At 39.6% G+C, this 23,984-nt stretch overlaps 1 protein-coding gene and 1 long non-coding RNA gene across 3 annotated transcripts in view; one reads left to right on the plus strand and one right to left on the minus strand.

Annotated features, from left to right (window-relative positions):
- The window catches only part of mfsd1 (major facilitator superfamily domain containing 1), a 45,875-nt gene extending 24,774 nt beyond the window's left edge, over positions 1-21,101 (minus strand). The window contains exons 1-8 of one of the 2 annotated variants that reach the window (XM_041212646.1): positions 20,874-21,101; positions 13,334-13,386; positions 9,819-9,931; positions 9,640-9,682; positions 8,730-8,797; positions 6,509-6,617; positions 4,076-4,178; positions 2,922-3,020 (exon numbers count right to left, since the gene is read on the minus strand). In XM_041212646.1, the coding sequence (XP_041068580.1) occupies positions 2,922-3,020; positions 4,076-4,178; positions 6,509-6,617; positions 8,730-8,797; positions 9,640-9,682; positions 9,819-9,931; positions 13,334-13,386; positions 20,874-21,030 (745 nt within the window). In that variant the 5' untranslated portion in view covers positions 21,031-21,101. The remainder of the gene's footprint in view (positions 1-2,921; positions 3,021-4,075; positions 4,179-6,508; positions 6,618-8,729; positions 8,798-9,639; positions 9,683-9,818; positions 9,932-13,333; positions 13,387-20,873) is intronic. The other variant, XM_041212657.1, reaches the window with a different exon arrangement.
- A 28-nt stretch (positions 21,102-21,129) lies between these two features.
- The window catches only part of LOC121291461, a 29,569-nt gene continuing 26,714 nt past the window's right edge, over positions 21,130-23,984 (plus strand). Inside the window, exon 1 of the long non-coding RNA XR_005946009.1 lies at positions 21,130-21,170. This is a non-coding gene — a long non-coding RNA (uncharacterized LOC121291461). The remainder of the gene's footprint in view (positions 21,171-23,984) is intronic.

Consider the following 23,984-nt stretch of genomic DNA (forward strand, 5'->3'; position numbering starts at 1 on the left):
GCTTCTGACGTCTTCCTTCTTCTTAATCAAGGTTTCCCACGCACTGTCGTTGACAGGGCCCTCAACCATGTCCGACCCATCTCCCGCACCTCCGCTCTCACACTTTCCTCTCCCTCCACGAACCATGATAGGGTCCACCCCCTTGTCCTTACTTCTCACCCACCAGCCTCCGCATTCAAAGGATCATCCTCCATTTCCGCCAACTCCACCATGATGCCACCGCCAAACATATCTTCCCTTCACCCCGCCCCGTCGGCATTCCATAGGAACCGTTCCCTTTGGGACACCCTGGTCCACTCTTCCATCAGCGCCAACACCTCACCTCCCTCCCAAGGCACCTTCCCATGCAATTGCAGAAGATGCAACACCATCCCTTTACCTCCTCACCATCCAAGGGCCTAAACACTCCTTTCAGGTGAAGCAGCGCTTCACATGCACCTCCTTCAATTTGGTCTACTGCATTCGTTGCTCCCAATGTGGTCTCCTCTACATTGGAGAGACCAAATGCAGACTGGATGACTGCTTTGCGGAACACCTTCAGTCTGTCCTCAAGCATGATCCACACATTCCTGATGCTTGCCATTTCAACACCTCATCTGCTCTCATGCCCACATGTCCGTCCTTGGCCTGCTGCAATGTTCCAGTGAAGCCCAATGAGGAACAGCACCTCATCTTCCGATTAGGCACTTAACAGCCTTCCAGGCTTAATATTGAGTTCAACAACTTCAGATCAGGAACTCGCTCCTCCATCCTCATCCCCTTTTTATTCCCATTTTTCAATACTCATTCTTATTTCTTAATTTTTACTTTTCATTTTTAAATTTTTATGCACTTATTTTCATTTTTATTCATTGTTTTATCCCCACCGTTTACCCTATTTTCAATCTTTTTTCCTACCACCGTCCCCTCCTCCCACCCCACCCCCACAAGGACCATCTGTCACTTGTTCATGTTGTTCTTTCCAGACCCTTGTCCCGCCATTATCACATTGTTTTTTTTTGATCTTAATGCCACCATTAGCACCTCCTTTAGCCAGTGTCACTGTCATTAACACCTCCTTGTCCATGACATCTCTGGCAATCTCTCCTTTGCCTCCACTTATCATTGGCTTTTTATCCAGCTCCACCCCACTTAAACAGTATAACTTTCATTACATTTTTACTTCTCTCTAGCTCTGAAGGACTCGAAACGTTAACTGTTTTTTTTTCTCTCTACAGATGCTGTTAGACCTGAGTTTTTCCTGCATTTTTTGTTTTTGTTTAAAAAGTCCAAGCTCTTTAGTGCTGAATCAAGTGAGAATTTGAGAATAAGAACATCAGTGCAATTTCTAGCGCACATCAAAATTAATTAAATCCGAGGAATATATAAGATTGGAAGCCTGATGAACACAATTGTTTACTTAACAAAAATTGAAGATGTGCATTTTTCTTGTTTTGAGAGATATGTTATGGAATATATAATTTCTGGAATATTTATGAAAGAAATGCTGACAATAAGGAGAAGAATGTTGACCCAACATTACTGAAAAACCTAAAAAAAAGCATAGCACTTAAAAGTACAAATAGCATACATACAAATGACCAGATGTATGATCTAATTTCATGACTCTTAGAAGGGCAAAAGAAGATGATAGAACAGAAATGGCTTTGGATTATGAAGGAACAAAGATTCTAAGAAAATAAAAGTAAATAGTTATAAGTGAAAACCAAGGCACAATGAGCCCTCATTTTTTATCATGTTATCAATGGACCAGTACGTTTAAGTCTTGCAGCTTCTCCATTTTGACACAATGTCAGTTCAACATTAATGTCTAACCAAACGTACAACTTCAGTGCACTGAAGAACTGCTACATTGTCTTTCTTCACCCAATGTTAAGTGACCAGAAAAAGCTACAAGCGATCAAATTACTGTCAAATCACTATTATGTCATATAAAAAGGAGATAACATCCATGATCGAAAATGGCAGTTTATGAGAAGTTCCCATATTTCAGTTTCACAGAAAGGCTGCAGCAGGAAACGAAGACAAATTACAATATATATTCAAAAAATGAGCAGTTTTATTCATTAAAGAATTGAAACAAACAAAAGAGGTTATGGAATAAGGCAACATTCCATGAAGAATATGTTAAAAGCCATGGTAAACAGTTTAGATACTGCAATTCTATTGCAACCAACTACTCACTATCCTGAGAACTGGACAATGGGACCTGAAATCAAGAGCAACATAAAATGCAGACTGAACTAAACTACACCAAATATAATTAAAATTTACAACTTCAAACCGAGCAATGATAATTTTTCCTCCCTGAAAAAACTTCAAGAAAGAAAAGTCTTCTAAGTAGCTCCTGCAGACCACAACAGGATAAGTTGATTTGTGAGTCTGATCAAATTTTCCTTGATATGACACCATATAGCTATGAATCCCCAAGCTTTAAAAAACTGCAACAGCATTTTGCAGCAGAATGACATTTTGTTCACACAGCACTAAGTATTGTACGAAAGCACCAAAAATTGTCTGAATGCTAGTTTACTACAATTTATAAAAGAAAAGAGACATTTGGAATATAAAGTTGCAAATTCAGTAAAAACTATTTAAGTAGCTTAGCCAAGTTGTGTACAACTGCAAGTGCTTAGAGATCTCAGTTCTGGTGAACAACACAGGTAATGCCAAGTTCAGGCCTACCTTCAACACTTGCTGACTTTCAGAATGTTAATAACTGAAAACCTGTTGCGTTAAACAGTCAAAAATTTAAAAGACATTACTCAAACGGATATAGTAAGAAAATCAACTGGCAAAATACTCAAAAGAAATTACATTTCAGTATCATTGCTTTTTGCTGAATTTAAAAATGCTTTGATTTCAATTTCAATTCCCTATCTCAAAACATATGGAGTCAGAAATAACAACTTTGAACTAACCTGTTTTTCCTTGATCTTTATTTAAAATCCGCTCAGCTCTTTTGTCTAAATAAGCAATGGCTAATGCACACAACAAGGAGAACACACATGTTGAGGTAGCTGTACGGAGAAAAGTTTAAATACTGATTAAGAATATTAAATCACACATTTCAATACTCAGCAGGAACAAATGTAAAATATAGACTAAAGAAACTAGTCCAAGAAACTAGTTTATGACGATTCATTCCTCAACCAACCAAATATGGATTAGTCACTTCGCTCACTGTCGTTTAACGAACTTTACTGTGCATAAAACGGCTAACACATTTCCCGACATGACATTTGGTTGTTCATGGGAAATATTAATTAGTACTCGAGAGAATGTACCACATTTCAACTAATGCCATCGGATGTTTAAAATTCACTGGAACTGCTGCAATAGGCAGATCCATTGCTAAACGTTTAATGTGAAGGTCGCTATAACTTTAGGGCAATATACATGAGTTCCTTAAACTCATTTCCTCAGTAGTCTGGTATCATTTCCAGCTAGACTTTTTCTGTCTTCACTCTGTAGTATACATGTACGACCTGAACTAAAATCTGCCCTTCTTTCTCTCCATGTCCCTGTGAGTCTCTTTTTGATCCCTTGTTGCTGGGCAACAGCACAGTTTTTTCCTGCTTTTTGTGTTTGTTTTAACTTCCCTAAACTACTAACCCCATGGTAACCCATTTCTTCACTTCAAGAGTCATAAAACCTCATTAAAAATGCATTTATACACACAGGCCTGGAGACTTTGCAGCTCCATCTCAAAAAAACTCTAAAATGAAACCAAACCCAAGTCTCACCTTTCTTAACATACAAATTTAAAAATTCTAAACTAATCTTAAAGCTATATGTTGCTCCTAACACCCAAAATTACAAAATATAATTTAAAACTATATCTGGTTCCTAACTTGCTCACAGTGATCTAAATTACTGTGAGTGTTACTGACCATCCCATATCCACTGTTCTGTGCCTGTTAATCAATGTCATTGGGGGAAATGGACCTTCCAGAATTTCATGAGAATAAAAATACATCCAAGCTAACATTAGCATAGACAAATCAATTGTGGCTAATAGGAATTCCAGTTGGCATTCATGTTGGTAGCACTAAATGAAAACAACGATACACACCTATCATGAGACTTATACCAAGTGTGCTGTAACTCATAGAGCCCAGCATCTTTGCTGCTCTTGCATAGATCCACCCCATAATGTTCATGTTCACAGTACTACCCTGGAAAAAACAAAGTAGATTAAATTCTGCAGACTTACTTCAGTGCAAGACAGATTTATGCACACTGCTTGCCATGCATTTACATTTTTCAAAGTAAGTGTCAATAAAAATTAAGTCTAAAACTTGTACAAAATACCCAATACCCCACAATAATTACATTTGTCACTCCAAAGAGATTCCACTGCCTCAACTTCCTCCTTCAGCCTGAAAGGAGGTTGGACAATTTTATGCCATGTTTAGTCAATGGGGCTCTTAAAAACTGCACTTCCACCATGAATTGATGGATTTTATGAAACTAGGTGCTACAAAGTGTTGCATCTAGTAAAGTTAACTCAATTCATTTGTCAAAGAGAATGAAATTCAAGCAAATAACACTGGATCTAAACTGAAACTCTCTACGTAAATTACACATACTAAACTTCTTCATTCTCCCCCTGACACCCAAGTTTCATTTGAGTGGGAAAATCCCATTAGGTTACACTTAAACTCTGCTCAGTTAGAATTAGTGTCAATTTGTCATTGTGTGGGTACATTCTAGCATTTGTTAAAAGTTCAGAAACAATAGGCTTGAATCTTTTGTTTTGGAAAAGCTGCTCTATTTTGTATCCCTTTCTTGGGAAACAGACCTTCACCAATGAAAATAGCTATTAGGAGGCAAAATGCAAGTGCAGTTTGGGGAAAATTTTCCCTCCTTCAAATACAGTGCAAAAGCAACAACCTAGTGATAGAGGGAAAATCAGGATCTCAAACCAAGGTTGACCGAGAACAGTCCTAGTCATCTCTCCAGGCACCTAAACTAAATAGAATAAGGAGTCTCCATGTAGTCAAAATTCCGACACATTTCCTGAAAACAGTTGGATTGAGTTTGGGGTGTTTATCAGCCCTTATCCCTTTAATAAGTCCCTCCGCAGTAGACATTTTCCATAGCCTCCACAAATGCTGTTAAAACTGCTGTTTGGAGACACTTGAATAGAGCCCCAACACATTTTTCCAGTACATTCCTCTACTTGTGGAAGGAAATTGTAAAATATATTCTTCTGGCAATGGACATTGGTCAAGTTTGCAAAAGCTACCAAATTAAGAGCAGTAGAATCAGAAGAGGCAGCTTAGAAATCATGGTGAATAGTTATACGGACAAAATAATGGGTGGTATTTAATATAAATATAAAGTATTGGACCCAGTCTATGAGTAGTACTCAAACAATGAAAACATAAATTTGAAAGACCTAGGACTTTTAAGTAATTTGATGCTTGACATGTCCTCCCAATACAATCAACAAAATAAATAGAATGGCAGCAACACAGCCAAACAGCAAAACAAAGGTCAGAACGAAATCATGATCAAACTCTATCTTAAGTAATGTGTTCACTTCTGGTCGCAGGGATATCAAGATGACATTCACACACAGAAAGCAGTGCAGAGAAGAGCGAGTATTTATGTTGTGAAGAATGTTTAGTAGGCATCGAGATGTGGTTTGAGGAATATAAGAATGTATGTAAACAGTATGAAAAATTATTTTACATATTGAAAGTATGACAAGGTGCTACAGGTTCAAGCTAGTAAAAGACACATTTTGCACTGAAAGTACAAGTTATTCTTCACACAAAGTCAACAATAATGGAATGGACTGCCAAATACTGGAAGTGATAACCTTAGAATCTTTTAAGAACTGATGAGATGAAGTTAAGAGGGAACTTCGGGATCATTCTGAGTTAAAGAACCAAGATAGACTAAGCAGTGTTCTTCATTTGTAATTATCTAGTGATATCCAGAATCTGTCATGTGAGGGATCACAGGTGTGCACAATACCCTACTTCTTGAGAATAGTAGAAATACATTTTCAGTGGGTTTCACTACTGTATCTCCCAAAGTAATTTTATAGAATTGAGAATGCTGGCAACAGAACTGCAACAATCAAACTACCACATGTGGTAACCACAATTTAAGAAAAAGTTGCTTAAGAAAAATTAGGCATTTGATTTTTAAATTTAAACGGGTACTGCATTGTAATTTTCTCCTTCCTGCTCCCAGTCCTCATCTAGTCCACCCTTCATTAAATTTGCTGTCTTAATAGCAGTAGAATGTTAGAAAGTTATATGCATTAAGTAGCTTCTTTATTTGATATAAATGTAAACTAGCAGAGTATATGTTTCTGCAGTCCAGCTCTAGAAGTGTCCTTTTTCAAAATTAGCTTTCTGCTTTTCTATATTGCACAGGGTGATGTGTAAAGATGCTGCTTATTTCCAGAGATTTTAATAAGATTAACACAATTATGGCAACCTATTTGGATTTTTGTTATATCTCAGGATCTAAAATATGCTACTCATACCAGTCTAGCCATGCTTAGTTGCAACCCAAACACAAAGTTTAGCTCTTTGCCTTTGAACCAGCTGACAGCATACGTGTTTTGTGCGACAGCTAGTGACTCCCCACCAATCCTATAAAAGTGAAAAGAAACATGTGATTAAGTCGCAATTACTTTACAGCTCTATTTTACTCTCAATTACTTCCAGGATCAAATTAGGCAGAGTGCCTTCTTGATGTCATATAAGTAATGGCATTGTGTAACTGAGTCTTCTCAGCTCCGGGGAGGTGGCAATAAGATTGAAAAAGTAGTAAAATAATTACATACTGAAAGCTACATTCTAAACTAAACAGTTGTCCAATTGTTAAGTTTCAACTTGACTTATTTGGTAGTCCTTGAACCTTAAGAGATTCAAGGCCACTCCAGAACTCGAACACAATCTAAGTGGACACTTTAAAGGTAGCGTTGGTATGAGGTCAATAGTCCAACATAGTAACAAAGGACAACTAAAAGATAATAGGAAGTGTAAAATGATAAATAATGCACTTATCCTTAAAATATACACAGGTGGAAGTAGGTAGTCTTTTGAAGTAAAGGGTATAGGATTGGAGACTCAGTTCAGGGTCAAATAGGAAGCCTAGGCTAGGAACAGCCTGAAATGCTAGCTGGGAGGGAGGAATTAATCCATGGTGAGGGAACAGAGTTTGCGGTGGGGGGACAAAGGCACAGGTTTTCGTCTTTCTCATGTCTAATTGAACAAAATTGCACTTCATTCAGGCCTGAATATTGGACAAGAAGGGTGAGAGCAGAGATACAATCAAGGGGTAGAGAGAACTGGTGGAGGTGTAACTGGGTTTCATCAACATCCATGATGTCATGACAAATGATGGGCCAAAGTGCAGCACGTAGATGAGAAAGAGGTTGGGGTCAAGGGCAGTCCCTTGGTGGGCTCGAGGTAATGGTGAGAAATAGCAGAAAGAGAAACTACTGCCGCAAGATTCTCTGACTACACTGGATTGACAAGAGTGGAACCAGGCAACGGCAGTTCCACTTAGATAGATAATAGAAGAGATACAATGGAGGACAGTGGTGTGGTCAACCTTGTCAACAGCTGCAGAGGTCAAAAAGGATGAGAAGTGAGAGTGTACTGTGATCAAAGTCACAGAGCATGACATTTATAACTTTGTTTAGAGCCCATTCGCAGCTGTGACAGGGACTGAAACCTAATTGGAGAAGTTCAAACATGGAATTGCAGGGAAGATGGGCATAAATTTGGGAGGTGACAACAGGTTCAAGGGCTTGAGAGGATAAAGAGGTTGGAGATGCAATGGTTGCATGCAAATGTTGAGGGCAGTCTAGTACCATTGGATCTCAATCCCAAGATAAAGGGTCAGCCATTTTGGAATGAGATTAGGCCAGAGCTGTGAATCTGTACAATTCTCTACCTGAGAGCTGTGGATGTTCTGACGTCGAGTATATTCAAGACTGAGGTCAAAAGAATTTTGAGCAGTATGGGTATCAAAGGATATGGGGATGGGGTGAGAAAGTGGAGTTGACATACAAAATCAACATGATCTGAATAAATGGCAGAGCAGGCTTAAGGGGCTGTATGACACACTCATGCTCCTATTTTGTAATGTTCTTAACAGGATGTGTAACATCTTTAAACAAATAGATTAATGCCAGCATTAAAATAATAAATTGGAAAACTTATATCATATTGCCCAGCAAATAATCTAGAGATTGCTTATATTTTTAAAATGTATTTCCATTTTTACTCATTGTTTTATCCCCAGCTTTTAGCATTATTGATTTTTTTCCCCCCACCTCACTCCACAACTAGGGCCATCTGTCACTTTCCATAGTGCTTACCCTAGTCCTGCCATTATCACATTCTGCTTTCCACTCTTAATGTCACCATTAGCACCTCCTTTAGCCGGTACCACCACAACCCTTTCTTCTTTTGTTTATGACATCTTTCGCAATCTTTCCTTTGCCTGCTCCTATCGCTGGCCTTCTATCTAGCTTCACCTGTTCCGCTTCCCTAAAACAGTATATATTTCACCACATTTCTACTCCCCTTAACTCTGAAGAAGAGTCATACAGATTTAAAACGGTTAACTCTGTCTTTCTCTCCACAGATGCTGTCAGGCCTGCTGATTTTTTCCGGAATTTTTTATTTTTGTGCTAGGGATTACTTAGTTGGTTGTATAGCATCTATACTAACAGAAAATAATCAACTCACCCAAAGACAAATCTTCCCAGTTCCATTAGCCAAAATGCATTCAACAGTGCTCCAGTAGCAACAATAACCTTAAAAAGAGAGATGCACACATTTATATTGTTTTCCATCCATGTGGATTTATTCTCCTTTATTAGGTCTTTCACACCTTGGAAAGATAATACAAAAGAACCCACAGCACAATGACTATATGCTCAACCTTTTCATTACCGAACTAGATAGCTTGTAAGCAAGTTAGAAGGTGGTCTCTACACTTTGCTATTTTGTGATAACTTGATTTCTGGCACCCAGGGAATGGTCAGCTCGTGTCTAATAAAAGTGTACATTGCAGTGAATCAGAGACAGCGTAAGCTTCAGGATGAGCTGCACTTTAAAAAAAGTCCCAGGCCAGAAAACTGGTCATTTGCCTTGTGCACATAGACATGCCGATTCGCCACTTTGGCAAACTCTTCACCTCCTTTGGGCATCAAAAATTAAACAAATATTTAGACTCCAACATAACTTTGGCAATTAAAGGAAATGACAATGAAAGGTGCCTCTGGAGGGATGGTTTTATGGGACTTCGGTTTGAAACAGAGGAGCACAGTTGCAATTAAAAAGTTTAGGCACCAAGGTCCACACTGTTGAAACATTTAGAATCTAACTTCTGGGAGAAAACTTCTGCATATCCATGCAAGCTCAAAGCTCTTTTCTGGATAGCAGAGCTAAAGGAACAGTAGGGAAATGTGAAACAGAGTGCTGGCTGGCTGAAACCCAAGACTGGCAGCTGCAGTCTAAATGCACTCTTGAACAGTAACACATATTAAAATAATCTGGTTGACTGACACCAGGGCAGATACTCAAGGATGCAGTATTCTTGATTCCATTGAGCGCTTTATAAACAGTCACAGAATAAATGTGAATTTTTACTCACTTGTCCAACACAGACAAACAAGCTGAAAATTATGGTTCCCAAACTGCAAGAAAAGTTTTAAAAGTTATATTTGTGGCATTCAGGTCACACAATTCCATTTTTTTAAATTAAAATTAGTTCAATCATTTATAAGAAAAGCAATAAAAGTCATTGCAAGCTTCTCTTGTTGATGCTCTTACCGTATTCCAAATACTTTGTCCAGTAGAAATCCTCCAAAAAAGCAGAGGACAACATTGGGCCAGGAATACCATGCATACAGTTCCATGAATGTGACAGTATTAATCTTCATATCCTGCCAAAAGAGAAAAAAATCATACCAAGTTGGAATTTCAAATAATGTAGTCAAGAATTCTAAAATTTTACAGAAGACAATCAACTACATCGGGTAATAATGTGTCATAATACACAATCAATACCTACAATGATCATCAGATTTTAAATGGGCAAGTCACAAGTCATATGCCACATCAAGCAATGCGGCACTTATTAAATAAGCTTGAAAAGTCAAGCTTTGAGTGTTTTTTCTAATCCGGTCAATTCCTCTTACTTCGATTTATAATTCCAAATGTCCTAGCACCATTTTCCCACTTTTCTGGATTAGGTTACTAAATAAATCTGATAATTCAATTTTATCATAAAACTTTGTCATCATCAGGAAGAAACTGTATAATGGTAACTCAACAGAAATGTTAGGCGAAGTAATGTTGACAGATTGAGAAAAGGAATAGAAAATCAATTTAAATTCACTATACTCATTGGTTTAAATTTATGTTTAAATGACAAGACTTATTCTTAGATTGCAGCCAATACTACATATTAATCCACAGCTTGTATTACAATTCCTGCCATATTACGTTGTCGACAGCGAAATAATTAATTTCAACTAATTTACAGCTTGGAAAATTTCCATTATTATTTAGAGTATAAGAACAGATCTATAAACAAACACATTACAATACTTACAAAGCTGTAACATTAAGACGTCAACCTGTGCACCACAATGGACAACTTCTATCATCTAGGACTTAGTCTCGACATGAACCTACATCTCAATATAAGCATAGGCGAGTGCATATTCTCCTTCAATTTTGCACTTGTAACATCACATACCTATTCTCATGTTGCAAGTGTTGCATGTTGCAGTACTTTAATGTGCTTCATGAAATCATTTTTACACTATACAAAGTGTAAATAATCTCTTGTTTTTGTTTTTTTTGCAGCAATGACATTTGTATCCATGCTAAGCTTAAACCAGGTATATCCCTGCCTCACTAAATGTTTGGGTGTTATAAACCAAACACTGCAAAAGTATTCTCCCCTACACATCAAAAATATTCATAAAAACAGAAATGAACATGCATTTATCACACTTCTTTTCATAAAGTAACCGTGTTCAATTCATGCATTCTTGAATGTGATGCCAATTACTTCAATTGGAGTGTTACGTAAATAAAAAAGCACTGGGATTTACGGACTATAATTTGGTTATACTTTCTATGGCTTGGTTTCAGCAGAAACACAAGCACTCAGTAACTAATTTTAAACATTGAAAAACAGATGATATTGGCTACCATGTGTGATTTGGTAGAGGTATTCAAAATCATGAGGGGTCTGGACAGTGTAGGTAGGGAGAAACTGTTCTCATTGGTGGAAGAATCGAGAAGTAGAGGGCACAGATTTAAGGTAATTGGCAAAAGAAGCAATGGCCATGTGAGGATAAACTTTTCCATGCAGTGAGTGGTTAGGATCTGCAATGTACTGCCCAAGACTGGTGGAGGCAGTGTCAATTTTCAAAAGGGAATGGAATCATTATTTGAAAAGCAAAAAAATTGCAGGGACAAGGGGAAAAGGCAGCTGAGTGGCTCTAGGTGAATTGTTCCTTCAGAGGGACAGCAAGCACCATGTGCTGAATGGCCTCCTTCTGTGCTGGAGCCATAAGGACAAACTTACTCATTGGTGAAATAAAACAATCAAAGTCTGTATTTGGCTCTGTCATCACTGTGATTGTTTCATTCATATGTGTGATAGATGCGACTTATTTCATATTATACTTCTGTGAGCAATACATGTATCAACGCACCTACTAAGTATTTCAAAGGACATTAATACTCAGCCAGGTAGGGTGGGACTGAAGTCACTTGAATGGAAGCAGTAGCAAACTCCCTTGACCAAGTTAGTTAGGTTTTTAAGACAATCGAGAAGCTTTCAGGGTCCTTTATCCCTGGTGCCAGTCTATGAGTTATCAGACATATTGAAATTAATTTCAGAACTTTGCTATTTTGGATTTGAACTTACAACCTTCAGGTAGCTGATTCAATACCATAACATTAATGTACACTTGCTTTAATTCAGTAATATTTCAATGATGTCTTTTCTTTCTAGTCCAAAACATATCAAGGCATTAAATATACAATAGCTTGAGGGAATTTGGAATGCCATAGCCTGTGACTTGATATCTATTTCCAAATTAGTTCCATTATTTAACTTATTAATGCAGTATATAAGTTTTCTTCCAATGCTTTCCATTAACAGCATGGTGGAAAGAAAAAAAACTGGTGAGATCATGCCATTTTATTGCAGCTTATATCTGATTTGCAAAGGAAGACATATCAACATATTATTTTCTGACAGTTAAAAGAACAACATTGTACAGAACAAAACCTGAGTAGTTTGTAATTACCATTGCTCAGTCTCAACAACCCAACCCCCCCCCCCGGTCACATTACAACTGAACTGGTTTAGGAGCATTCAAGGCATCATGATTCTAGTACATAACTCAATAAAATAGTAAACTATATAATTATGTTTTCTGCATATCAAACATAAAATCTGCCATGAACCAGAGCATTCAGGCAGCGCATTAGAACATATTTTTGAAAAAATGCATGAAAATATTTGTTGAGCTACTTAAGAGTGGTATCCTGCTGCAGCTTTATCAATACAGCTGAAAATATGTTCATCAAAAAAGTAAGCACTTCTTTTCAGTGACCAATCCAACAACTAAGAGTAACATGGTTTTAAAGGAATAAAATAACATTAAAAATGCAGAATCATTTACTTGTTTATTAGGTGTACAGTAATCAGTATCATAGTACAGAAAAAAAAATGCTTTTAAAATTTGCCTAGTGTTCTGATATCTAAAGGAAACTTAATTTTGAGTGTATTCTCGAAGGTGAGCCAACAGGGGCAATTTAATGAAAACTCAATTCAATCTGGAGGCACGACCAATTGTGTGGGCAGGGCTACAAATGTGTTCCTAAAGTTGTGGTTGAAGGATTTAAATAGCAAAAACTCTTCAAACCATTAGCAAAGTTGTAAAATTGTCCCAAAAAATAAAATCCAACCTGTTCTAAGCAGCTATTTCTAATATTAGAGCACATTGCACGTAAGAAAGTAGTGCATTCTAGAAGGAAAGTGGTTTACATAGATTCAGCAACCACTGCTGCAGTCAAATAACAGATTTACTGAACTGACCTATTTATACAAGTGTAATACAAGTGTAATTGAAGTTAACATATGACTATTAAATGTTGGCAAAACACCTGAAGTACTTAAGTGTTCATGAGTGTCACAGAATTCAAGATACAGGTAACATGGCAATCATACAATAAATATTCATAGCACCAGTTGCACTCCAATAGTTTTCTTTAAAGTTAGCAAGTGCTGGACTATATGTTTAAGATTTTCAACTTACACTCAGAAATTGGGTCTGCAAAGCAGCTGGATTATCATAGCAGAAATAACTACCTGAAAAAGAGAAAACATATCCATATTGTTATGTACGCCTAATGTCATATGTATATTTGAGGTATAGCTTTTAGAAATCCAATCTTAAATATAAGTTCGTTGGGGAAAAATCCTGGCAAACATCTAGAGGCTGACGTACCACACAGACTTAAGATAATTACAATTCAAAGGGTAACTTGTGTTTATTGGATAAAGTCAGAGTAAAAGGGTGAGAATCAAAACAGCAGCTGGTCTTAAACAGGAGACATACATTTGAATTAGGAGCAGGACTAAGCCACTCGACACCCTTGAGCCTACTCTGCCATTAAATAAGTTCATGGCTCATCAGGCTGTAACCTTAACTCCACTTTCCCGCCTACCCCCTATAACCTTTCACCCCCTTGCTTATCAAAACATGATGTCTGCAATTATACCAGTAAAAGATGTAATTCATGTGTCTTCCCAGAATTAAGAAAACCTTTGAAATTAAAGGGGATTAATTTATACTTCTACCTGGGAACAGGTTGTGTAAGTCACATTGCCATAGAGATGGGTAGAGCTTAGTGGGATTCTTTGATTTAGTGTTTATCCTTGGGAATTCAGTTAGGGCATAGCCAGTAGGCAAGACTGATTATTTGGAAAAGCTTCGACTCTTATGGAGCTTTCAGTTCCTCGGAAGTGGGGAGATAAAACCTGAAGCATATGAAATGCTAGATCTATCATCCACGACACACCCTTCGAGTTGGAGCTGGTATAAGACAATTCAGCATAAGACAAAATTGGAAAGAGGAATAAAGAAACAGGAAGATTTGTTTAGCTGGAAGGTAAAGGAAAAAATCGACAGTAATCCTCTCAATAAAAGGCTGCTAACCTTGTTGCAGTTGGAGTTCTGGAAGTAATCAGCGTGGTTGTAGTTTGAAAGCATAACAGTGGTCAATTGGAAATCAAGGGTGCTTGCTAATGTTTCAAGCCACTCCGCAGGAGTCACAGAAAGGTCCATGCTGGAGCTGTGACATCTTGAGTTAAGAGGTCAGGAAAAAAATTGGAGGTTGCTTAGCCAAAAGCTAATGGAAGGGCCCCCATGAAATCTTGTACCTGGGAGAAGAGTTGGAACCTGAAGAGAAATCAGTGAATCTCAGAAAGCAGTGATATGCCTTTTGAGTTTGTTCCAGGAAAAGCAAATGAACACTTTTTTGTAATTTTGAAAGATCAGAGAACTCTTGGGTAGGGGGCAGAGGAGAAGTAAAAAATGCAACTGAGTTTATAGCATAAGGCTTTATAAACTATAGTGTCAAGTTAATAGTGTGTGCTTCTTTAATTCTTTTTGAAATATAATAAAGCTTGTTTTTGTTCTAATCCAGGACAATCTGTATCTATCTTCTGTTGATGTTTGACTATAAACTGTTTGATTAAAAATACGATAAGCCTATCATCAAGTTCTGTTGGGAGATGCTGAGAGATCTTGGTCTTCCGTGCAGTACAACGTTGTTTCTCTTCATAAACCTGGTACACCATCCAAGGCTGGCTTTGAAATCTGCAATGTCCAATTTGCTTGCTTATTTCAGGGCAAAAATTTGGGTAGATCAGCAAGAATGAGCCCATTCTGGCAATTTTCATTAATGTAATTTGCAACTTCAATTTCCAACCATGACCACATGCTAGGCTCTCCTCTGTTTACACATTTCTTAGGTATCTGCCTAAGATCTGTCGACCGCCTCCTCCAATCTCTAACATTCTTCTTCGATATTTTGAATTCTCTAGCTGCTGCACAATTATTTGTCTCCTCTGCAATCTCAACAACTTTTTTTGAACTGGGCTGTGTATCTGCCATTCCTTTTTGATACCATGCTGCATATTAGAGGGCTGGATTGGCAGGAATACAGCACGCAGCGAGGTGGTAGCCTTGACAGCATGTGTTGACGTGTACAGACACAAGGAGCCAAACAACTGCCTTCAATAGTGTGCTAGCCTATGATTCGATGGTGTGCCAGTCTATGATTCTCTCAATGTGCAGGTTTGCACCAGGGCGAGTTTGACTTCAGTGACAAGCAGGTAGTTAAGTACAAATTTATAATTTTTGACCAAAAGTCAGGGGCCAACCACTGATTTGAGTCGGTCCAAGTCGAGTGGAATGCCTGAGGTGGTGGCTGCGGCGAAGGGCGATGCGTCTTGCAAGGTGTCAATTCCAGTTGTGAGAAGGGATGATATACTAAATGGGTCAACAAATGGGGCTTTATGGATTGAGCTTAGAAATAAAAAAGGGACAGTCATACTACTAGGAGTATCCTACAGACCCCCAAATAGTGAAAGGGAGATAGAAGAACAAATATGTAGGCAAATTTCTGTTTGTAAGAACAAGAGGGCAATAACAGTAGGAGACTTCAACCATCCTAATATCAACTGGGATTCAAACAATATAAAGGGCACTGAGGGAGAAAAGCTCATGCAGTGTGTCCAGGAAAAATTTTTCAACCAATTAATGACAAACCCAACGAGAGGAGATGCAATTCTGGACCTAGTCTTGGGGAACGAAGAAGGGCAAGTGGGTGAAGTGACAGTTGGCGACCATATCGGGGACAGTGATCACAATTCAGTTAGGTTTAGCATTACCATGGAAAAGGACAGAGATAAGGCAAGAGTACAAGTCTTGAACTGGGGGAAGGCAAATTTTGCAGAAATGAGAAGGGACTTGGCTGAGGCGGACAGGGCAACACTGCTGGAGGATAAAACAGTGGAAAACCAGTGAGAAGCACTAAAACGCGAGATCCTAATTGTACAAAGTAGTCATGTGCCCAACAAAAATAACAGTGGTACCACCAAATCTAGACCCCCCTGGTTGTCTAGAGGAATACAGGGGAAGATCAAACAGAAAAAGAAAGCATACGATAGGCACAAAGAACTAAGCACTGCAGATAGCCTAGATGAATATAGGAAGTGCAGGGACGAAGTAAAAAAGGAAATAAGGAAATCAAAGAGAGGGCTTGAAAAAAGATTAGTAAGTAAAGTTAAAGATAACCCAAAGATGTTTTACCGATACATTAATGCTAAAAGGTTAGGTAAGGAAAAAGTGGGACCTATCAGAAACGTGTGTGTAGATGCAGAGGCTGTGGGAAGGGTTTTGAATGAATATTTTGTCTCCGCGTTTACAAAGGAAAGGGAGGATGCAGATATAGTCCAGGAGGGACACTGTGAGATATTGGACGGAATAGTCATAAAGAGAGAGGAAGTACTCGAAGGGTTGAAATCCTTGAAAGTTGGTAAGTCACCAGAGCCAGATGGATTGTTTATGAGGCTGCTGAAGGAAGTCAGGGAGGAGATAGCAGATGCTCTGAGGATGATTTTCCAATCTTCACTAGATACAGGGAGGTACCGGAGGACTGGCAAAATGCAAACGTAGTTCCATTGTTTAAAAAGGGATCAAAGGAAATGCCAAACAATTATAGGCCAGTTAGTCTTACATCGATGGTGAGCAAATTAATGGAATCAATCCTGAGAGATAGGATTAACTATCTTGTGGAAAGGCATGGACTATTCAGGGATGGTCAGCATGGATTTTTTAAAGGAAGGTCTTGCTTCACAAATTTGATTGAATTCTTTGAGGAAGTGACAAGAAGGGTTGATGAAGTTAGTGCAGTGGATGTAGTGTACATGGATTTTAGCAAAGCATTTGACAAGGTCCCACATTGTGGATGGGTCAGGAAAGTAAAAGCCCATGGGATTCAGGGTAATGGTCGATGGATGCCCTTGTGAATGGAAAGTTGTCTCAAGTGGTGTTCCACAGGGCTTGGTGTTGGGACCCTTGCTGTTTGTGCTATATATTAACGATCTGGATGTGAACGTGGGAGGCACGATTGGGAAATTTGCAGACGACACAAAGATTGGCTGAGTAGTGGTTAGTGTAAAGGATAGCCATAATCTTCAAAATGATAAAGATGGGTTGGTGGAGTGGGTGGTAAAGTGGCAGATGGATTTTAACATAGAGAAGTGTGAGGTCATACATTTGGGAAGATCAAACAGTTACAGGGATTACACAATAAATGGGAATACTAAGAGGGGTAGATGAAGTGAGATATCTTGGCGTCCAAGTACACAGGTCCCTGAAGGCAGCAGTTCAAGTAGACAAGGTTGTAAAGATGGCATATGGAATGCTCTCCTTCACTGGCAGAGGTATAGAATATATAAGTAAGGATATAATGTTGAAATTGTATAAAACACTGGTGAGGCCACAACTGGAGTATTGTGTGCAGTTCTGGTCACCACATTACAGAAGGACGTAATAGCTCTGGAGAAAGTGCAGAGGAGGTTTACAAGAATGTTGCCAGGGTTAGAAAAGTGTAGCTACGAGGAGAGATTGAATAGATTGGGGTTATTCTCCTTAGAACAAAGAAGGCTGAGAGGTGACTTGATTGAGGTGTACAAAATTATGAGGGGAATAGCTAAAGTGGACAAGATAAAATTGTTTCCCGTGATGGAGAATTCTAGAATCTGGGGATATAGATTCAAGATAAGTGGCAGAAGGTGTAGTGGGGACATGAGGAAGAACTTTTTTATGCAGACGGTAGTGGTGTCTGGAATTCGCTGTCCAAGTTGGTGGTAGAGGCAGAAACTTGAAACTCTTTTAAAAAGTACCTGGGTCTGCACCTTAAGTGCTGTAAGCTGCAGGGCTACGGGCCAGGTGCAGGAAGGTGGGATTAGAAAGGGCACCTGGCATGGACAAGATGGGCCAAATGGCCTCCTTCTGTGCCGTAACTTTTCTATGGTTCTATGTTACTATGTCACATGAGATATGTTTTTATTTTTCATATAACCTTTCCTAAAGCTTTTACTACTTAAACAAAAACTTTATCGCATTCGTGGATAAGGTTTCCTAAAAAACATAAAGGCCATTTGGCCTTTTCGCCTGCCCACCAACCAGCATAAACTTTACATTAATTACTTTATTAATGGCCTTAACAGGCCTATAAATTAGCAGCAGGTGTGCAGGTGGCTCCGACGTGCGCCTGCCGAACGAAACATCGTGATGATGCCAGGACACGCGCCTGACGTCATCGCATGTCATTTGACGTGCCGGCAGGTCTGGCCTATTCCCGCATGCCGACTGAAAAATCTTGGCCTTGAAGCTTAGAGTTCAGCAGTTATGTCGCAAAAGAACAGCAGTGTTGATCACATCCGCTCTCGAATGCTTCCAGACCACAATCGTGTAAGTCATCTGAGTAACTATAGTAATTAGGGCCAAAAATGACTCTGCAAGCCATTCTGAACACTTTTCATGGCTTTACATCACTGCTTTGTGATTCTTCTAAACCACACAGGTGCCCCACGTTCCAATACTGGACCAATAAAAGACATGAAAATGGTTACAAGGTCTTCGCTTGAGAGGGATTGAAATATAATCTGCCTCACAGTTGATAAATGTTATTTCACAAGCAAGATTGATAATACCTTGTCACCAGATCTCTCAACCTTACATTTGCTCACATTCAACACCATCTGATTCTTGACAGTCCAGCTCCCCATCATTGTTCTCCTTGTTTTCACTATTACACTTTTCACATAGTACATGCACTGCTTTATATTCTTGAACATGTTTCATTTCCCCTCTCTACATTTTTTTCTAAAAGTCTGATTCAATCTGCTCCCACCCATTGAGTTCACTGTTTATTAAAATGACTAAAAGTTACCAGTGTCTTTGGAATAACAGAAACCGTCACACATGTATGGGGAGGTGGTGGCATAGTGGTATTGTCACTGGGTTAGTATTCCAGAGACCCAAGGTAATGCTCTGGGGACCGGTGTTTGAATCACAACCAGTTATAACCTGGAATTAAAAGTCTGGCAATCACCATTGCAGATTGCCATAAACCATCTGGTTCACTAATGTCCTTTAGGGAAGGAAATCTGCTGCCCTTACCTGGTCTGGCCTACATGTGACTCCAGACCCAAAGCAATGTGGCTGACTCTTAAAAAATATCTTCTAAACAAGGTAATTAGGGATGGCAATAAATGCTGGCCTAGCCAGTGATGCCAATATCCCATGAACAAATGTAAAAAAAATGACTGAGCTCAAAATAGATTAGCTTGGTTTCTTGCCAAGGCACATCTGATCCTTACATTCCTTTAAAAACCTCCTTTCAAGTGAAGCAGCTTTTCATTTGCACTTCCCTGAACTTAGTCTACTGCATTTGTTGCTCCTAATGTGGTTGCCTCTACATTAGAGAGACCAAACACAGACTGGGTGACTGCTTTACAGAACACCTGTCTGCAAGCATTACCAGACCCCCTGTTGCTTGCCATTTCAACATACCACCCTGTTCTCTTGCCCACGTCTGTCCTTGGCTTGCTGCATTGTTCCAGTGAAGCTCAACGCAAACTGGAGGAGCAGCACCTCAACTTCCGACTAGGCACTTTACAGCCTTCCGGGCTGAATATTGAGTTCAACAATTTTAGATCTTGAACTCTCTCCTCCATCCCCACCTCCTTTACGTTTCTTCTCCCTCCTTTTTGTTTTTTCCAATAATTTATATACATTTTTCTTTTCCCACCTATTTCCATTATTTTTAAATGTATTTCCACCCATTGTTTATCTCTACCTTTTAGTATTCCCCCACCCCCACTAGAGCTATCTGTACCTTGGCTGTCCTGCTCTCTACTCTTAATTAGCACATTCCTTTAGATAATATCACCACCTTCAACACCTCTTTGTTCTTTTGTCTGTGACATATTTTGGTTATCTCCACCTGTTACTAGCTGCTTGTACCAACCAACACCACCCCCCCCCCCGCCCACTTAAACCAGCTTATATTTCATCCCTTTCCTATTTTTACTTAGCTCTGTTGAAGGGTCATGAGGACTGGAAACGTCAACTGTGCTCTCCTCCGCCGATGCTGCCAGACCTGTTGAGTTTTTACAGGTATTTCTGTTTCTTTTTATTCCTTTATTCCAGTTTTTCAAACTACCCTAATTGCTTCTTCTATAGAATATAAACCACCATGATGGCAAAATACAGCCCGCACATCAATACCTGAAAGTACTAGAAGACAACGTACTTTATAATAGACTATTAAGTTCCTACATGTATTCCGAAGTGTACGCGTGAACAATGTAGTTCCTTGCGTTCGCTACCAACTTCAAAGAAAGTTTCGTGCAACATAAACACATTGCAGATTCACAGGAAGTCACATTGAAGTCAGATGGCAGCCCGCACCTCAATTACAACTGCAGCATTCACATTAGCGATTGATTGTAAATTCTCCAACTAACTTTAGGCATCTTAAAAGAACATCAAAGACCTCGAGAGTAAATAAGATATGAGTGGGGGCACGTGGGTTACAATCACTAGACGACGAGAGCCCCGACCGCAACTTTCAGCTTCCCCACCAGCACAAGCACCCGCCTGATTGGGTTTAAATCATGTCCCCGAGTTCCGCAGCAGGTGAAGCCGAGCCCGGACGGTGGACACCGACTCGCCGGCAACAGGGTCTCCTCCCTCCCTGCCCCATTCCACTCACCGAAGCCCAGGAAACACATGAGGGCCAGCACCACGAAGCGATGCGGCCATCTCCGGGGGTCACCCAGGGCCGTGGCACAGCCTTGGCTCGGCCGATCGACCGACTCCCGATCTGGCTCGCCGGCTTCCCCGGGCAGCAGAGCTTCTCTCTCCTCCATCGCGTCCCGTCACCGGCCGCTACCAATGCTGCTACCTCCCGCCGCTCACGTGACCCAGGTCACCTGACACCACGGTCCTCACTTCCTGGAGACCGGTCAGGGACTTCCTGGAGACGGATGGAGATCCTCCAGCAGAGCAGGTAGGAAACACTAAACTGGATTAAAGAAAACAATCAGCCATTCTCAACATAAACACAAGTTGAGTTCGGCAGTCCCCTCATTCCTAATCACATCAATGTCACAACGCTCACACTTCCCCTGATGTTGACAAAAGGAAATATTAAATATGAGAAAGCACGATCGAGCTCTCCATTCCCTATTAAAACTGAAAGAAGAATTTTGCTCTCCCAGTTTGTGATGCAAGGTCTCCCAAACACCGTATTCCAGACTCATCGAGTACAGGGCGCAATAAACATGGATTTAAAAAAATGATGCTCACTTTGTGTTGTTCATTTTTACTATCAAAGATTTTAGATTTTTAAGAATTTGTTCTTGGGACATGGATGAAGTCGACAAGGTCATGTTTATTGCCCATCCCATGCCTTAAGACGGTAATGGTGATGGCTCTTCTCAAACCAGTCCTTGCTTCACTACGGTTTTCGAACACCAAAATGTATATTATATAGTATTTTCAATGTCATGAAACGTCCCAAGGTGCTTCACATTATGAAATAAAGAATGACACCAAACCACATGGGAAATATTACATCAGATGACCACAGCCAGGTTACACCTGGGCAGCACCGGGACTAATGTCCTGGGGGGTACATTTGCTAGAGTGGTTGGGGAGGGTTTAAAGTAAAATGGCAGGGGGATGGGAACCAAAGCAAGGAGTCAGAGGAGGGGGAATCAAGGACAGGAACAAAAGACTGAAAGAGGAATAAGAAAAGTGATAGGCAGAGAAATCAAGGGCAAGAATCAAACAGGGCCTCAGTGAAAAATAAAGGAAATTATGATGGGAACAGGACGAGTAATGTTAAAAAAATCAAGCCTTAAGGCTTTGTGCCATAACGTGAGGAGCATTTGCAATAAAATGGATGAATTAACCACACAAATAGATGTAAACAGGTATGATATAATTGGGATTACAGAGACATGACTGCAGGGTGACCAGGGATGGGAACTGAATATTCAGGGGTATTCAGTATTTAGGAAGGACAGACAAAAAGGAAAAGGCGGTGAAGTTGCATTGCTGGTTAAAGAGGAAATTAACGCAATAGTGAGGAAAGATATTAGCTTCGACGATGTGGAATTTGTATGGGTAGAGCTGAGAAATACTTAAGGGGCAAAAAACGTTAGTGGGGGTTGTATATCGACCCCCAAATTGTAGTGGTGATGTTGGGAATGGCATTAAACAGGAAATTAGAGATGCATGCAATAAAGGAACATCTGTAATTATGGGTGACTTTATCTGTATCTAGACTGGGCAAATCAAATTAGTAACAATACTGTAGAGGAGGAATTCCTGGACCGTATACGGGATGGTTTTCTGGACCAATATGTTGAGGAACCAACTAGAGAACAGGCCATCCTAGACTGGGTATTGTGTAAAGAAAAAGGAATAAATGGCAATCTGGTTACACGAGGCCCCTTGGGATGAGCGACCATAATATGATAGAATTCTTCATCAAGATGGAGAATTACGTAGCTGATTCTGAGACTAGGGTCCTGAATCTTAATAAAGGAAACTATGATGGTATGAGATGCGAGTTGGCTATGATGGATTGGGAATCATTACTTAAAGGGATGATGGTGGATAGGCAATGGCAAATGTTCAAAGAGCGCATGGGTGAACTGCAACAATTATTTATTCCGGTCTGGCACAAAAGTAAAATAGGAAAGGTGGCCAAACCATGGCTTACAAGGGAAATTAGAGATAGTATTAGATCCAAAGAAGAGGTACAAATTGGCCAGAAAAAAACAACAGACCTGAGGATTGGGAGCACTTTAGAATTCAGCAAAGGAGGACCAAGGGATTGATTAAGAAGGGGAAAATAGAGCATGAGAGTGAGGTTGCGGGAAACATAAAAACTGACTATAAAAGTTTCTATAGGTATGTGAAGAGAAAAAGATTGATGAAGACAAATGTAGGTCCCTTACAGTCAGAAACAGGGGAATTTATAATGGGGAACAAAGAAATGGCTGACCAGCTAAATACATACATTGGTTCTGTCTTCACAAAGAAGGACACAATTAACGTACCAGAAATATTGGGGATCACAGGGTTTAGTGAGAGGGAGGAACGGAAAGAAATCAGTATTAGTAGGGAAATAGTGTTGGAGAAATTGATGGGATTGAAGGCCAATAAATCCCCAGGGCCTGGTAATCTACATCCCAGAGTACTTAAGGAAGTGGCCCTAGAAATAGTGGGTGCATTGTGGTGGTCAGCTTCCAAGATTCTACAGACTCTGGAACAGTTCCTACAGATTGGAGGGTAGCTAATGTAACCCCACTATTTAAAAAGGGAAGTAGAGAGAAAACAGGGAATTATAGACCAATCAGCCTGACGTCAGTAGTGGGAAAAATTCTAGAGTCCATTATAAAAGATTTAATAGCTGAGCACTTGGAAAACAATGGCAGAATCGGACTGAGTCAGCATGGATTTATGAAAGGGAAATCATGCTTGACAAATCTACTGGAATTTTTCGAGAATGTAACCAGTAGAACTGATGAGGGGGAGCCAGTGGATGTGGTTTATTTGGACTTTCAGAAGGCTTTCGACAAAGTCCCACATAAGAGATTGGTGTGTAAAATTAAAGCAGTGGGATTGGGGGTAGTGTGTTGAAATGGATAGAAAACTGGTTGGCAGACAGGAAACAAAGAGTAGGAATAAACATGTCTTTTTCCGAATGGCAGGCAGTGACTAGTGGGGTACCGCAGGGATCGGTGCTGGGACCCCAGTTATTCACAATATATATTAATGATTTAGATGAGGGAATTAAATGTAATATCTC

This window comes from Carcharodon carcharias, chromosome 2 (genome assembly GCF_017639515.1).
Source record: "Carcharodon carcharias isolate sCarCar2 chromosome 2, sCarCar2.pri, whole genome shotgun sequence".
NCBI lineage: Eukaryota > Metazoa > Chordata > Chondrichthyes > Lamniformes > Lamnidae > Carcharodon > Carcharodon carcharias.